Here is a 17,789-nt window from a genome sequence, read left to right as displayed (position 1 = left end):
GTGGTACTCTGAATGGGCCTTTTGTAACAAAAAAGTCATGAATGACAGCTCTGCACCACCCTCTCCTCAGGCTGAACATCTGCACGTTCATCTTTAATGGAACACTGGACCCATCCGTTAACAACAGTTACATTATACCAAAAAGCTAAAACTAAAAAAACCTTTAATGGTAACGTTTTCTAAATGCATATATTCCTATGTACAGTAATATGTGCATACCTAGTAGTTGAAGAGTTTTTTTCTGAATGCATCGATTGCTGATTTGGTTACCTGTCCGCTATACACAATAAGGACACTGGCTGCAGCTGCTTTTGCACAGTCCTGTATAAAAACAGGTCTTGGGAAATGAAAGACCAACAGAGTTATCTAGATACAGGTACTTTATTTACAAATATTCAGATTAATAGCAATTTTGTTCCATCAAATGAAAAGTACAGCAGTCCGAAGAAAGTTGGTTTGTCACCGATATAAATAACAAGACCTATTGTAAGCGGTTTAAGAGTTAAAAAAAACATTAATGAGAAATAGAAAAAAAAGAGATATAGAAACAGAAAACCAAGCAAACATTTAATGACTTCAGCCAATTTCAATGTCTTTTGAGTTGGCTTTATAATGACTATTTCATATAAATATTATATATTTATGTTAGCAGGCTGTGGTCCTTAAGTTGGGTTATTTAATAAATCATTAAAAAGTGATATTTTTTCATATAGATTTCATATATGCTCCCAAGACAAGAGCTGTAATTAAAGTTTGGTTTAACATTACTTGCATCTACTTCAATAAAAGGGCACATGCTCCGACTAAACAATACGAAGAACAAAACAGAGCAGAGGGAAAGTTCCTGAGGAACTACAGAGTCCAGTTTTGGCCTTTACATAACATGCCGTGTCCCGGTACCACATCAAACAAAAATGCTTTCGCTTAGCTTAGTGTCAAAATGATCTGTGTTTTTTTTTTTTTTTTTTTTTAGGACTTTTGTTATTTTTAAGCGCAAGCGCCCATGCTTTTTACTAATTTCTACAGGGCCAAGCAGCAATGTGCCCAGAGTTTAGGGCAAAGCAGGGCTCCTCTTAAACCAAGGACTGCGTTTACTAAAGCCATGATAAAGAAAAAGGTTACATTTCATTTAAAAATACAGTATGTCAAAATGCATTCCAATTCAGAGACGGAAATACAGATTCCAAACGGTTAAGAGAAAGGTAGTACCAAGACAGATAGCTGGTTACGTATCATGTTTAATGTTTGCTTATTAATAATTGCACTCATTAAAAATAAAAATGAATGGACAGCACCCTCTTTAAGACCTCTGCTATGTCACATTAACCTCTTACTACAAAAAAATGACTAATTCAGAAACAAGCATTCAAGCATACGTAATATTTTTATTTAATCTTTATTTAATCTTGTGGGGGGGGGGGGGATTTTTTGCTCTTAAAAGAAACTCCTGCAATTGAAAATATTTTTTTCAATTTAAACGCTGTCATATTATTTTCTTCGAAACACAACCCAGCATCCTCCCCGTTTGGCATTACGGTGGTCTCGTCAGATTCAGAAGCTGGGAAGTTCATCTCTACATATACAGAGCAGACTGCACATTAAAAGCTGGTGTATAATGAGAAATGGCACAGATTTAACACAGCACTTGAGCAGCATGACTCTCTCAATCCAGCATGTCAAGGACAACACAACGGCCCACCCCAAATAAAATTAAAAATATAATCATTTGCAGAGCAGGGTCTGTGACTGGCAGCACAGAAAGCAGCTTCCATGAACAGAAGGGAATCCAACAAGAAATTATCTAAAACAGACCGCCCAGTAATTCTACTGAATTACTAAATACAGTTAGTTATGTCGTCTGGGCATGGATACAGGGAGTTATGTCGTCTGGGCATGGATACAGGGAGTTATGTCGTTTGGGGATGTCACACTCAGTGTCTTGCAGATCGTACTTTTATACTGAATGCAGCAAAGCGTGTAACCAAACAACTAAACACATCGGCCTACGATCCTTTGAGACCGTCTTGAAATTCACATATCCTTTTAAATCTGGAATTCACTAACCCTCGCCATCTTTGAAATGCTGCTGCTAACAAACAAGCCTTCCGATTCAACCTCTGCAGCACGCTTTCTGAAAATGCCAGTCCTTGTATGTTAAAATGCATGTTTAATCAATAGCCTGACGTTGCACCTTGTAATAGTTTAAAAAAATGCAGCCAACTTCCTTTCTTAGAAACCTTTCAAAATTCATTCCATCTCAGCCTCTGCTTCTGGATGAATGTACAATATATACAACACAATCCCCTTCTCCAAAAGACCAGGGAGGGTTCATAATTCCTGAAAACTTAAAAAGACCCATGTTGAGAATGATCACTGTCTCTTTCCAAATCTTTAAAATAAAAAAGATACATTGCAGCGTTATATTCAACACAGCTAACATAGTTCACAGTCTCCCCCTACCACCATCTTCCTCTCCCAACCCACTAGAATATAAGAATAATTTATTCATTCATTAAATCAGTTTAAAAAAATCTAGATGCACCCTAAAATATTTCTACTGTATAGTAAAAGCAGGTTTCCTGTGTAAAGGTATTTCCGGGCCAGTATTTTTGTCAAGGCTCTTAGGCATGTATACAACAACGAAGTGAGAAAATACAGCCAGACGCAAAACTGCAAGACACCAACACGAGGAGGGAGAAGCATGTTATCACAAGGGACTAATACACACAGCAGAGCCGGTCAGACCATAGTGCAATGATGGAACAAAGCAGAAACAGACACATTATACAAGAAAATGCAACTGGTGTTAAAAGTAAATCTCAATACAGTTGTAAAAAGTTGGGTTTTGTTTTGTCGTTTCTTTTTATTATTAGTGATCACATCTATTTCTGTGCTTCACGGGGCAACATGACACAGTTTTAAAGAGAGGTCATACTGTACAAAGAGAGTGGATAATGTATTTTTTCTTTTAAAATCAATTTGTCTTCATTAAAATCATATTACACGCAGAATGCATTTATATGTTATAACACAGCTCCTTCAAAATGTATACACATTTTTCTTTCTTTTTTAAACACGTGGAAGTACATAAAACAGGGTCTGGAATGGGGCTACAGTTGATGAGAGAAGTGCAGAAGAAACAAAACCAAAAGTATTATTTTACCCTTTTTGCTTTTTCAGGTTAAGACTCGAGAAAAAAAAAAAAAATCATTAACTTAATGGGTAAACAAAAACACAATTTCCCAAAGTATCAAGACAACTGTCATTTTAACTACAGCTGATCGGTAACAGAATACAGACACAACCAATAGCCGTGTCTGCATACAGGAATGGAGAGCACATGAATGCTATGTGTCCTCATTATCATTACCGTATTATCACTGAACTGTAATTTCCAAATCTAGCCACCAGAGGTCGCTAATAAGTTCAATACAAGCTGGAAATACAGGACAAGCATCGATCCATCATGTTGGCTCGCCCCAAGCAGTGCTGCCTAAACACAGGTATCAAGAAGGATTCCACGTGTGAATCGTAAGTGCTTCAAGCACGTGCCCTGACCTGTCTGAGGCGTTTCCTTTCTATTAACATTTAACAGCAGATCACGTGACCAGGGGCTGTTCCTCTGATTGGGGGGTTGTGGTTCAAACCCTAACCCTTGGTTTGCATCACAACACGCAGCCTCTAAACTCCACAGCAGAATATACCAGCAAACACAACACATACTCCAGCTTTTCAAATCTGCCATTCTGCAGGTCTGCTTTCACAGAGCCCAGCACGTTTCAGAATTTGTATAGTAAGCTCTTAGGCAAGAGAAGAAGGGAAGGGATTTTTCCACCATTGTTTAGGCAAACCACTTCAGATGCATTACCTATTGATCTGGAACTATCACGAGGACATTAAGGTGCAAAATCCAAAAGAAAAAAAAGGTAATGTAGGTGAATCACTGATTAAAAAAAAAAAAATTATATCAGGACGTTTCGGACTACTACAAAAATGTGAACAGGAGAGGCTGCTGCACTGGATTTACATTGTTGTTTGATGTAAATTATGCTTTACAGAGTAACGCAATGACTTAAATTAAATAAATGGAAAGAGATGCTTATTTCTTTTAGTTTCATGTTACCGACGTCTCAGTGGTGAGTTTTAACCTTGAATATCTTTTTTCATACATCATTTTTTTTCTTACATTTTAAATCCCAGACATAATGGACTATCGAATGGGGCTGGTATAGTGGTGAGGGGGGGGGGGGGGGCGACGACAAGGTAAGGTAGGAGAGGGAGAGCGAAAGAGGGAGGGAGGCAGGCAGGAGGAGTTAACAGCCTCCCCCCCCCCCATCACACACACACACTTGTGGAGAAGTGAGGTGAAGGTGGTTGGGTCTTCCCCACTGCGGACGTCACTAGCAGCCACACCCTTCCCTTTGGGGCTGTGGTTCGCTTGTTAGCCGGCCTCCCTGGGGAGCAGAGGGCTTGTGCTGTACCCCGGACTCGGCTGCGTTTAGGTCCAGGCTGCCGTCCTGAATGTTTTGGAAGATCTTCTTCGCGGCCTCCAGGAATGCGTCTTCAACGTTCTCGCCTCTAGAGGGAGACAGAGAGCAAAGACACGGCTAAGCAACGGTTAAATGTTATCCTTAAAAAAGAAAGAAAAGAAAAAACACGATCTGAGCATGTGAACGGTAGAAGAATCGCACACCATACAATCTCTGTGTGCAATTAAACTGTAGTCGCTTATCCAAAAAAAACATTTGGTGTTTGATATTTAAATAAAATCATTTTGCTCTGCAGTTTAAACAAACAGGTAAAGCATTACTCACGTTTTCGCACTAGCTTCGAGGAATAACAGCCCTGTGAAATAAGATGCATGTGTTAATTTCACATTAGCGATGCTTGCAGCCTATGAAATATTAAAGTAGAAAAAAAATAAAACAGGGAAACTAGACTCGTGTTTATGTGAACAAAAACAAAGTATCCCTGGGGGTACAGTAAGAACTATTCTAATAGGATGGTTTAAAAAATAACAACATGGATATGGGGTACAAATGAGTAAATTATGTCAAAACAAATCTGGCTACAAAACTATTACTATACAAATTGTGAAACATGACGGGGTCTGAAAGCAGCCCTACAGATCCGCAGTAAACAGACCCACCATTCTCTTCTGCAAACTGCTTGGCTTCCTCATACGTGACGTCTCTCTGAGCCTCTAGATCTGCCTTATTTCCTATAAGAATTATCACCTGTCGAAGAAACAGACCCGGGTTGAGACTTCGGACACATAATTGGATCGTGATGTATAGCGCAAGCACCCTTGAACAATAACCTCCACGCCAAAACAGTCTGAATAGCCCTCTAGAAACTGGCATTGATAAAAAGAAAAAAAAAATATCAACTGCAGTGTGTTTCACTTCCCACTCAGCCAGTCTGTGGTTTCCTAACACACCGGTACATTGCTCAATTCATTTCGATGGGATATCGAGTTATGCTGAGTTTTGTGAAGAGCTGAAAAGGAAAAAAAGCAGGCTAGTATTTAGCAGTGCTCACACTGTTGCACACAGCTCCTGGTTGTGCTTTAGTTTGACTACGTGGGACTCAAGCATCACAAAAAAGGTGCAGCTCTGCTGCATTAGCATCTCTGTTAACAGGAGTGGACATCGGCAAACAGGGATGTGAGTGTGTGTTTAAAGTGTTTCTATTGGGGGGGGGGGTGATAAATTGTGCAGGTCTGTTACCTTTCCAATACAGGTCCCTGGAATGCTCCCTAGAAAAAGTAGGCACAGAGTTCATGGATGTTTCTGAGGACTTGAAGACAGTGTTGCCAAGGGCTAATTAAAATAAAGGGGGGTAATCCAGTACTTAAGAAGCAGAGAGAGACACTCAGGAGGCAGTGCAGCACAGTGATTGGTTATTCCCAAGGACAGGGAGACAGTGTTAGAACTGAGAGGCTGTTCGGTAAAGCAGCTTTCTGGCTGCAGCAGCATAGAGGTTACAGCTCAGGACTGAAGAAAAGATTGCAGTGGTTAGAACGCTGCAACAGGCAGTCACTGCAGGAAGTTAATATGTTGAAGACACAGACTGCTGTTTTATAAGTCAGAGCAGACACTGCCAGCAACACCTAGCTATGAAACTAGAAGAATCCCAGTGGTGTAACATTCAGGCCCTAGGTGGTCGTAATGGTAACTACAGGTGGAGGATACAAAAAGACTGTGTGGTGCACCACCTGAAGGGATTGAGCACAGTGACGAAGGCGTTAGACACACGCTATCTAACCAACCTGATAGGGATTGAGCACAGTGACGAAGGCGTTAGACACACGCCATCTAACCAATCTGATAGGGACTGAGCACAGTGACGAAGGTGTTAGACACGCGCCATCTAACCAATCTGATAGGGATTGAGCACAGTGACGAAGGCGTTAGAGACGCGCCACCTAACCAACCTGATAGGGATTGAGCACAGTGACGAAGGTGTTAGACACGCGCCATCTAACCAATCTGATAGGGATTGAGCACAGTGACAAAGGTGTTAGACACGCGCCATCTAACCAATCTGATAGGGACTGAGCACAGTGACGAAGGTGTTAGACACGCGCCATCTAACCAATCTGTTCACTTACAGTATTAGGGTTGGTGAGGTTTCTTGCGTCTGTCAGCCAGCTACTAAGATGGTTGTACGTGCTTCTCCTAAAATAAAGATTAAAAAAAAAAGTTAAAAAGCATCGTTGAATACAAATACCTGCCATCACCACACCCCAGTACCAAAACCACTCTGCTCCAGTTCTAACAGAGACTGGTGTGACAGGTTTCCGTTTATTAAGAGGCTTTGCATATCTGACAGTATGTAAACACAGCCTTCTATCACGTGCAAAGCTGTACAGTGTACTCTTGAGTCAAAGCTCTGTAAAGAGGTTACAGAGTCACTGCTGCAGACAACATGGTCCTCTAGGCAGGAGCAAACAGTCATATACAGCTATAAGGGTGTCACTGCACGGTCACTGGAAGCATTTAAAAAGATACAAAATCAATCCAATTAAGATGAACTCATGATCGTCCAGCTGTTCTGTATTAACATGTCAATTTCGGCTCCCTGAACAGGATCTAAAAGGCAGTATCATTTTAAAATGCAGATACGCATTCAAGCTTTTGCTCAACAGAAGAATTTCAGTGCCAGTTCCATCTGACTCTTGGGCTTCAGAAATGTGTTCTTTGGACCCAGTGATGTCATGGAAAAAAAAAATATTGGGAAGGCTGACATTTGGGACTGCATTACAAAAGAACCAAGTGCTAGGAGACACTGGATTTTTTTTTTTTTTTTTTACCGGGTGCTCAGCAGAGACACCATTCTTTTGTTTCTATGGAGTAAGGCAAGGTTGTGGTCCAGGACTTCATTATTGGAGATTATACAAGCCGAAAACAAGAGAGCTGTCCTTGGAGAAACTGCTATTTTCTGCAGTAAATGAAAGCATAAAGCTTTACCGTTGTTTTGTTTTTATGTTTTAAAGCTGATACGTGTTGGTTTCCCCCTTCTCTCAGCACAACACATTACAGTATGGAGATTTGGAAATAATTTGTGTTAGTAAATAAAGTTAGCACAGCAGTAGTTATTGTAACTATTAGACTTCAAAAGCTTTCATTCAAGGACACCCTGCTATGCCATTCAGAGGTGCTGGCAAATGGACTGTCCAAGCTACCCCTCCCCCCCCCCCCCCGAGGAGGCTCTGAAATCTAGAATTTCCGTTACTTTATAAATCACAACCTAAATATTTACCGATTTCCCACTACGGACATAAATCACAGCAACGAATGTTTGTGACTATAATAAAATCCAAGTATCTGCACGTAACCTCATGTTTCGCGGAGATGCTGGCGAAGGTTTCACGTTTGACAGCGGCGGCGGCGCGCGTCTCACCTGGTGATGTCATAAACCATCAGCGCGCCCGCGGCTCCCCTGTAGTAGCTCCGTGTGACGGCTCTGAACCGCTCCTGTCCTGCCGTGTCCCAGATCTGCAGCTTGATCTTCTGACCGCTGACTTCGATTATCCTCGTCCCGAACTCCACTCCGATTGTGTGAGGGCAGTCAGCCATAACTGCGACACCACAAGAAATGCAGGAATTAAAAACACAAGGTAGTACTGCCCTCCACATGGCCGCGCATAATTCAACTCCCAAGCCCCACGTTTAAATCTGGAAGGGCTTTGTGGGTGTTTCATGTATTTCAGCCGGAGATGCACTAAATGTTCCCTTCATATCCCTTCTCCCACCACTAAAATGAAGGCTAACCATATGTTCTGTTGAATTCGGGTCACGTGAACTAAAACAGGGAGGCATTCTTCTGACTCGTTTGGATGTCTTCACACACCTTTGAATGTAACACACATGTAAAACCACACAGACAGGTGTAAGGTCCACAAACTTACATTTCTTTTCTGTGAACTGATGAAGCAAACATGATTTCCCCACTCCCATGTCCCCTGCAATAAAGAGAAATGTATATATAATTAGCGCAAAATCAGAGAAGCGGTTTATGGAACAAATGTATACATGAAAAAGAAAGACCTTGTACTAATTTTTGTATCGCATACTATGTTTAAAAAAGATACTGTATATATAGAGAAACCTGTTTTTTACACAGATTTTAAAATGTCAAACACTTTCCAAATGTAGATTAACATAATCCCCATACAGTAACTTTAGATTAAAAGAAATAAAGAAAAATGGAACTGGTGAGGAGCCACGTCCCACACTTACCAATAATGATGTATTTGAAAATATAGGAGTAGTTGTACGGAGCGGTGGCCATTCTGGCTCTGAAAGAAACAGAGCACAAAATATTATACAAGTGTGTTTTACAAAGGAAAGCAGACCACAGCCCTGACTCGCACAGGACTAAAAATCCCCACAAACAGGTGGGTTCAGGATTTTTACTGACATCGGTGAAATTTAGTCCTGTGCGAACCGTCTGTTTCTTCTTATCCCAGATAATTCTCACAGAGGTGCTCCGATTTCTTTACAGGACATCGGGCCCTTCTGTAAAATTTCAAACTCAGGGGTCCTGTGTCTTTACTCCCGTGTGAATCATCCATGTCAGGGTTATGTCACAACTGATGCAGCATTTCCAGGGTATTCGCCTCGAAGCAACGCCAGGCTTTACAATACATCATAATATTAAAACTGGTACAATCAGTCCCGAGATTCTACAGTTCAGTAAAATGCAACGACTGGGCAGAACCAAACTGGGGATCAGAGGAAAATACAAAATATAAATCACCGACTCTTAAATGGATGCTTTGAACGTTCATTTGAAGGCATGTATGGAAATACATATCACTCAAAAAGGACGAAATGGTTATTCTAGCCTTAGGAAAAGAAGGTACAATGACATTAGTTATTTACACCCGGTTTCCCTGTTTACAAATCATTCACAAAAGCACCTTCTCTTGCCACATCGCATTTCATTTTGAATTTACATGCTTTTCTTGATGAAAAACGAATCCACGCCTGGGAGCTTAACTAGACGTCCTCCTTGAACTCTGAGGACACCTGATTTTTGGTCCCGTGCGAATCATGCTCAAGAAAGACTCGCTTTGAGGAAGCAGGCATTGAAAAAAAAAAAACTTTCATGCTGAGTATTACACCTTGGGGGTCAACAATAAAAGACATTATCAAAAGAAGAGATGCGGGAGATCTTGACAGTTTACTTTCATATTCTAAATACAATACAGAAGCTTTTTGTTAAATCATTACTGTTAAAATAGCAGAACAAACGGAGCACTTCAACCTGAATAAACCTGAATAAAAGGAGACCAAAAGTTTCAACACCATTCCAAGTTGCCATTTAGTTCAGATTTTGAGAAGAGTGTTTGTTATGGATGGACGGATGATCCATACGATGAAAACGTTTCAACGCAATCGTGTTTGTATGTCTTCATTTTGATTACAAAGCATTGGACAGAAAAAGCCAGCCCTGGGTTTAGAATGAGAAAAAAACACAAAACAAACACGACAACTGAACGAATGCAAACCTAACTGACTCTACAGCCCTCTGAATGCAAGCACTGCTCCCTAGCACCAACAAGCTGGGACACACTATTCAAAATACCTGTCTGCAACTGGCTCATAAAGGAGTCAACAATCTGCGCTGTTCAGAAACAACAAGAGCTTACCGAACAGGAAATACCCCCACCTCCCCGAGTAAAAACACAATCCACCCTGTACAGAATGCCTCTCTTATGATCTGCCTTTATAGCTACATCTGAGAGACTGTGGTCATGTGTATAGAACAGGTACTGCAGCGTCTACTGTGTGCATGTGTATCAATCTTAAGGAACCCATTAACGTTACCGCGTTACATAATGCTGCAGACAAAGCATTCAGTGAAATGACCCAGTGACTGACTTCTTGCAGTGAAGGACAGAAGCACTGAAGAAACAGAGTATCATTGAAGGCTCTTTGTCATCGACCCTAAATACAGAACACAACTAACATCCCTGAGAAAATGGAATGCTATGGCGGTGAACATCTTACATTTGGCCAGGTGCTGGAAACTTAAACATTGTCTGTAGGCAGGTGTTTTTACTGGCACACCCCTGAATGGCTGAACTGCTACACTTGGTTGTCAGCGGAGGCAGGCGTTGCTGATCTAGTATACAGCATATATATTTTATATCTTTTAACAGGATATTGGAAGATGGTTTGTATATAAGCAAACCAGTTTCAGCTGGAGGGTTTGGTGCATGCGTTCAGTTTGGGCTTACATGTTCACCGTTCACCAACCCCCTTTCTCTCCCTGCCAACAACGTATGAATCACCATATTTCTTAAGTGACAGCACCCTGATTTCAATTCTTACAACTGTCGCAATTCATCCAGCTGAGGGAGGAAGACATGGATTCAGGGCAAAGCATGAAGAGAGAGAATAAAAAAAAGAAATTGTTTAGCAGTATTATAATCTGTAACTTGGATCAGAGTTTTACTGTCAGAAGCCAATGCAAAGGAAATCAGCCACACTGCCTCTGTTCCAGTCCCAAGTGGTGAAAATGAGCAAGTTTTAGTTCATGGGGCAAGCGGTGTGTGTGTGTGTGTGTGTGTGTGTGTGTGTGCGCACACACAAGAAATACAAGATGTAAAAGAGATAAGCGTGTGAAGTTTCAAAGTAGGGTCTTTAAGAAAAACTGTGGAGAAAGATTAAAGTTTATTTAGAAAGCAAGCAAGCAAGCAAGGAAATTAATCCATCAAGTGATAATAGTTTAGATGTTACTGTACACGTGATTTTTAATATGTACCAGAGAGGTACATTATTTTACCTTTCATGCAACAGTAATGCGAAATGCTAGCTTACAGACTTTATTGTTTATTGGTCTTTGAGCACAGCCTGAAGACGACAAATGCAAAGCACACACTCTCCAAAAACACCAAAAAAAGCGAAGATGCGCATGTTTAATTTGCCAGGTGGAAGCTAAACAAATAATGGCTGCAGGCAAAGATTTCAAGTGGAACTTGTCGGTATGTTTGCAGAATATATAAATTTCTATCCTGGTGGTGAGAATTAAAGCAAGTGTTTTACAGCGTTCTGCCTAGGTTTCAAAAAGATCTCTTAGCTAAAAACTGAGGACAATTTTCACAGTGACGTGCCAAGTTCCTGAGAGGGGCTAGTCTATTCTGTAGTGCAATTCTTGTTTTACATTTAGACAACTGTGTTTGTTGCAAAAAAATAATAAATAAATAACCCTTCAGAGATTGACAAGCAAGCATATTGGTTTTTAAACACATTTTTCAGTCATAAATTGTGTTAGGTTTGTGACTTTATATTCTGGCAATTCCATTAAAAAAAGCAACACTTAACCTGGATATTGTAACGCTGTCTTCGGTACAAATCCATTAAAAGCGGCTTGCAAACACAGAAAATGCTGTTTCAATCAATTTTTTTTTTTTTTTTTTTTTTTTAATATGCACCACTACTAGCTTGAGAAATGGTTTTGTTCCCACATGCAGCTCTATTGCATTTCACTCCAGGAGTTTGTTGATGGAACATCCTTTTCCTAATCCTAAGGACTAGGTAAATGCATTGCAAAAACGTTAGGGCACGCTTAAGAGTAAGAAAACTCATTCAGGTTTTCAAAACCAAAAAAAAACATGCAAAAACACACAGGCACAAAAACGCATCGCAGTGCAAATCACATTCGTACGCAGCACAGAGTCTAAAGTGCCAGAGATCGAGCATTTAACGAAATGTTGCTCTTAGATTACTCATGCGCAAAATCAGTAGAGGGGCTAAACCTCTCTAATCTCACTCTAAAGAAAACCTACAGTCCACTAAGCATTTCAATTACTTGCATTATTCATAAAGCCACTAGGTCAGTGTCTTAAACAGCAGCTACAGATTCTAATCTGGCATGCAAGGTCAACGGCAGAAAAACGAAGGTGTCTGTAGAGGCAGAAACGGGAATGCTACGTAAAGTGGCAAATAACAAAATTAAACAAAGACATTTATATTCTGCTTTAAGGCTAAACAGTCAAGCGTGATACAGCCAGCATGCGATTGCCTGTAAGCGCAGACTAGGCAATAGAATTAGGGAACACCAAGAGATCACTTTCTTACCTGTAATCTCATCTTTCTTAAACAAAACATGAGAGGAATTTACTTTAAAAAATGCAAACTCAAACAAGGACGATCGAACACAAGTTGTGAAACTGATACATTCCCGGTTCCAAGCTGATTATATTGCCTTACCCCAATAAGTACATTCACTTAACTGCAGTCAATCAATGGTAGAATTGCTTTCAGTATCCCTTTATGGTTATCTATGAGCGAGCGAAAGATCCTATTGTCCCTTTTCATGTGTACAGACAATCTCATATCCTGGCTGCACAGGACAGTCATGTGATATTTAACTTCCCAGATGTAGGCTTGCTTCCTCTATGTTAAGGGATTAGTTCATGATTCTGTTAATGTAGGTGGAGACTGCGTAGCACCTCTCTCCACCTCAGAGATGCACAGTACACCGTGGTTTTAATTTCAATCAACTAGAAATTTACTGGGCGAGTCAGAAATCAAGCATCATAGGATCGATACACATATGTACATAAGATTTTATAAAAACTGGACATGCAGGAATTATTAATTCATCATGTTTTTTTTTTTAATTGAAATATTCCAAAAGTGGAGTGCACCTCTAACACACTTTCTGATGTTTCCAGCATTTACTGGATGTTTAATTGCACTTCTTGGCTTGTAACTATGGGCTTGTTCTGGGGTCAAAGACCTTTTTAACCAGTCACATGTTTTTGCAAGGCATTCCCTCAGCCTTTGTCTAACATTTGCAAGACTCTTATCAAAAGAAACTCTCCCTAATTCTAGATCAACTTCTCGTCCACCCCAGTCCAAACTGCATTGTTAAGCGAGAAACAACCAGTGTTAAAAGTGACTGACACAGATCAGAGTGAGTATCGGCAGCTGCCATACCAAAACGAAAGGCATTTTTGATTGGCAAGGCAAATATTGGCATGCATCATACCATTCATGACAAGACACCTGACCCAGCAAATGCTGACTTGGTTCCAGTGATTGTACCCATTCAATGAATGGAAATAAGTCACTTTGACAGACACAGCCTGTACTTAGATGATACCACACAGTGGAAAGGGGGAACCTTAATTTGATTAATTACAGTTCTTACTCCTACAGTATCTCAATTGTCCAGAAAAAAAGACGCTGATGAAAATGAATCAATACCAACCCTTCTTCGTTATCTAAAGCACAATACTTCACACTGGACTTACCTTAAAACGACCAGTATTGTACTGTGACCATTTGTCTTAATATTCTGTACAACTCTACCATTGCATTACTTGCTGGAAATCTCGATCTAAAATATGATGTCACATTTCACAAGTGGTATTTCACACTGCCTTAACAGAAGGCATCTGACAGACAAGACAGCAAACTGACAAAGTGACAGAAGAAAAAAAAAATTAAAAATTACCAGGTTATTTAATTTACAAATATTTTAGAGGCTTGCACAGTTGAAACGTCAGATGCACTTTGTCCTACCCGGACAGTTTTACTTAAAAAAAAACAAAAAAAAACACTACCTTATTTTGAAAAATATGTACTGTACAATCAATCTGAAAACATTTTAAAACACAAACTCTAAAACGTTTGAACTAACAGATAACATAACCCTTATATTACAAGACACATTTCAAAGGACGCTGTTGTGTCTGTGTCGTGTTCCCATTCAGCCGAGAATGACACAGCCAGGCCTGGTACCGTAGCAATACCAGGCATGTCATTCATGAAATTAACCTTGTTTACAAGCTAAAAATACACACACACCCCGGGTATGCTTTCGGTGAGCCTTTTTAACTTTGATTTATTTACTGTATTCTTAATTTGTTGAAATGTGTGTAAACCCTTTTGTCAAATAACCGATATTTATCCCAAATAGCCAGGCACGGATAATATAAAGCTTCACTCACTATGCCTTACCGGTACAAAAAATAAAGACAGTGAATTTAAAATGCAATCCTAAAAAACACAACGTGTTTAATTCTTTTTCACCACCCAGCAGTATAAAATACATACTAACACAAAAAAACAACGCTGCACCGGGGCTACGAATGACATGTCAAAAAACAAAACCGAGCCATTTTACATCCTTCCTTCAGCAAAAGCAACACTAAACAGTGCAAACATATTCTGACACGAATCGAAATGCAATCTATGAACTGCTTACACTGCTGAAACAATACAGCAATTAAGAGTGCGGTGTAAAAACGCTTTAGTAATGAAATGGTTTTTGTTGTTGTCTGGTAGGGTAAGGCCTAGTCCCTTGCTATATATCCCAGTCGTTAATACCGACTGACACAAACTGTAAATAAAACCAGCCACTGCATATCACTTCAATGCAACTCGTCTCCCAAACCTTAACGTCGTTATAACTGTTAACTGAACGCCGCTTAACTTCCAAATGACATCCCAACCGGGTTTTAATTTACATGACAAAACAAAATCTCTTCCGGATAGCAAGAATCAGAACTAAGCGCCGCGCAATTAAGCAACAAACCCCAAAAAAACATACATGCAATTTAAGAAATCGCCTTTGCAATGCACCGGTTATCAGAGTAATGCCGTTAATACCTGTCGACAGTATGATTATTTCGACCTCGGCTCTGTTTGGATATATGGGTGTAGTCACCCCTCCTCCTTCCTGCTTTTTTTCCCCCTCGACAATGGACAATTTTCTTCCACGTTTAGCCTAATATTTACATTTTCTGCGGGTCCTTGAGCCCTGGCCCCGGGCCGGTGCCGCGGTGGAAGGTGTAAGACATCGTTATTGGTGGTTGTTAAGGGGTTCCTTACCGTTATTTTGTGGGTATTTTCGTTTTATTTCGGCTCTTTCAGGGGATCTGCGGGTTATCCTGGTGCTAGAAGTGTTTGCCTTTCCAAGATGGCGGGTTTCGCTGCACAGGGTTTCCTCCGTCACATACAATGGGCTTGTGGGACAAAGGGCAAAACGCTGAGAGGCGCCGCGCAGCTGCACCGAAATGCACGCATGTGACAATAACGACACCTTATCAAACTGCGCTTATTATTGTTATGAGATATACGTGAAATAGAAATATTAAAAAAAAAAACACCCCAATGCAATCCCTTCATTAGGGCAAGGTCACGGACAGCAAACTCCGCGGTGTCTCTTTTCCAGCACTAACTAAATGAATTCACAGGGTCGATTCGAGTTTGCAAACGTTTTCTGACGTATTTTGGTGGAATGATTTAAAAAAAAAATCTGATGCGTTACGTTGATTTTGCAGAATTATATGTTTTTTTACTACAGTAAGCCTCACAGGCATACTTAATTTTGGAGAGTAAATTTGGGAGTACGTGCAAACGATACCGGGGCCAAGAAATGTTAGGCAATAGGTGTTTACAGCGGGGATGCATTTGGTCTACTGGTGTGGTTATTGTAAGACCTGACCTGGAAACCAGTACAGTCAATGGAAAGATATGCCTGTTAAGAGATAAAATATTCAACAACAAATCCGCTAGAGGGCGCCCTAACACAATATAAACTAGAAAAGGCGTCTGGAATTCCTCTCCACTGTGATGCTGCATACTGTACACGCTCACTCACGCATAGTAATCTTGGACTACACTATTACAGTCTTTGTTAATCCTTCGGCAGGCTAGGAAAGACACATGCGGTGGACTTAGCTGTTTTTACATTTTAAATTTTGTAATTGAACTGCTTACAACACTAGCAAGTTGTATTTACTTATTAATTGTGCATTCCATGACCGTCACTTGATTTATCTGTTATCAATGTTAAAGGTCATTAGAATATTATTATTATTATTATTATTATTATTATTATTATTATTATTATTATTATTATTATTATTTATAGTTCTGTCTCCTAGCATCCCTATTCTGTCTTGGGCATGCGTGTCTTAACCATACGAGGAATGCCCATGACAACACTCTATCACAGTATAGAATGAACGATAATACACTGGGAAGAGGAACTGCATTCTCTTGAAGTGTATTGGGGAGTGTAGCTGCAGGTGTTGGGAGATCCTGGTAATTTGTCGTCCCGTCCCGTCCCGTCCCCCCCGTCCACCCCCCAATGCAGTAGTTCTGTGTGGTACATTGTTTCCTGTAATATACACACACCGCGGTAGATTCTAAAGGAACAGCGTTGCACACCGAGGATCTGAACCCACACACAATATCGCTTTGAACCGGCTCTGGCTGTTGGCAGAGGGGACTGTACTTACTGGGAACGCCCTTCCGTCACGTTTCCCTGGAGTGATGCATTCCATTGTTGGCAGCTGCCTGTCACGATCAAACACAGCACTGCAGATATCACCCGCGCCCGCCGCTACCGTGAGAGACGTGTTTTAAATGCATGTAGACTGTGGTGAGGCTTTACAAGGAAGGAAATGCTATAGAATTTAAAAAAAAAAAAAAAAAAAACTGTGCAAGTGACGAGAGTATCAGCCACGCCCTTTTTGACGCATCATATTTATGACAGCCTGTGATTGCCCGTGATTCAGCGAGCTGTTCAGGGTGCATTCATGAGGCGTGCAAGGTCAAGCGCAGGATTACTGTGCGGCGTGTATATGTAGAGCTGGATAGCTGGAAGACAGCTGCGATCTTCCTCTCCCTTCTCAGCTAGGGTCAGCATCGCTGTTTGAACTGATCGTGCTGATTAGACAGTGGTTCAAAATCAAATCAAATAGTACACATCAAACAGACAGTCTGCAATTCACCGTGGCAGGTGGCTCTTGGCTTACACGGACGTATTAATAATTCGTTGAGAGGTACGGTCTCGTAATAACGTGGTCTAATTCTATAAGCAACATCGCGTTTGGGTGCGTATTTAAAAGTTAATCGTGCACTGCTGTTTACATGTTTGTGCATTCCCCTCTATTCACACCACTGTTCATTAAAGTCACACCTCTCCCTTATTTACACCTCTCTGCAGTACTCTGTCGTTTTCATTTGTCACTCGCCCTGTCATAGCTATTAGGAATGATTCGGCTGAGGTGTAAGGTTGAGCCGAGGGTAATGGAATATAACATTAGCGTGTGAATAGAGACCGTGGTGTTGCTCGCTATTTACACGCCGCAGTGGTATAACGACCAGTATACCAAGCTGGTTGTACCGCTCTGCAAGCTTCACAACGCTGCTATCAATATTATTGATCATATTTAACCTCGTTAAGTCAGTGATTATATATTTTTTTCATCTGGATGTAACTTAAACATCCCATTACAGCGGTTCAGCGCTTCC

At 40.6% G+C, this 17,789-nt stretch overlaps 1 protein-coding gene across 2 annotated transcripts; it reads right to left on the bottom strand.

Annotated features, from left to right (window-relative positions):
* Positions 1–362: 362 nt before the first annotated feature.
* LOC117396933 (ras-related protein Rab-14) lies at positions 363–15,571 on the bottom strand. Of its 2 annotated transcripts, none has more exons than XM_033995303.3 (8): positions 15,357–15,571; positions 8,745–8,803; positions 8,414–8,467; positions 7,906–8,083; positions 6,614–6,680; positions 5,150–5,237; positions 4,815–4,845; positions 363–4,578 (listed from the first exon to the last, which is right to left on the bottom strand). In XM_033995303.3, exons 2-8 carry the CDS (start codon positions 8,794–8,796, stop codon positions 4,401–4,403), a joined length of 648 nt encoding a protein of 215 aa, XP_033851194.1. In that variant the 5' UTR covers positions 8,797–8,803; positions 15,357–15,571; the 3' UTR covers positions 363–4,400. The 2 variants fall into 2 exon arrangements, with proteins under 2 accessions (XP_033851194.1, XP_058861611.1); XM_059005628.1 differs by lacking the exon at positions 15,357–15,571 and adding an exon at positions 15,135–15,298.
* Positions 15,572–17,789: the final 2,218 nt, after the last annotated feature.

Source organism: Acipenser ruthenus, chromosome 31 (assembly GCF_902713425.1).
Source record: "Acipenser ruthenus chromosome 31, fAciRut3.2 maternal haplotype, whole genome shotgun sequence".
In the NCBI taxonomy this organism is placed as follows: Eukaryota; Metazoa; Chordata; class Actinopteri; order Acipenseriformes; family Acipenseridae; genus Acipenser; species Acipenser ruthenus.
Note: the sequence above shows the minus strand (reverse complement) of the source record. Positions and strands in the feature narration are given on the sequence as shown.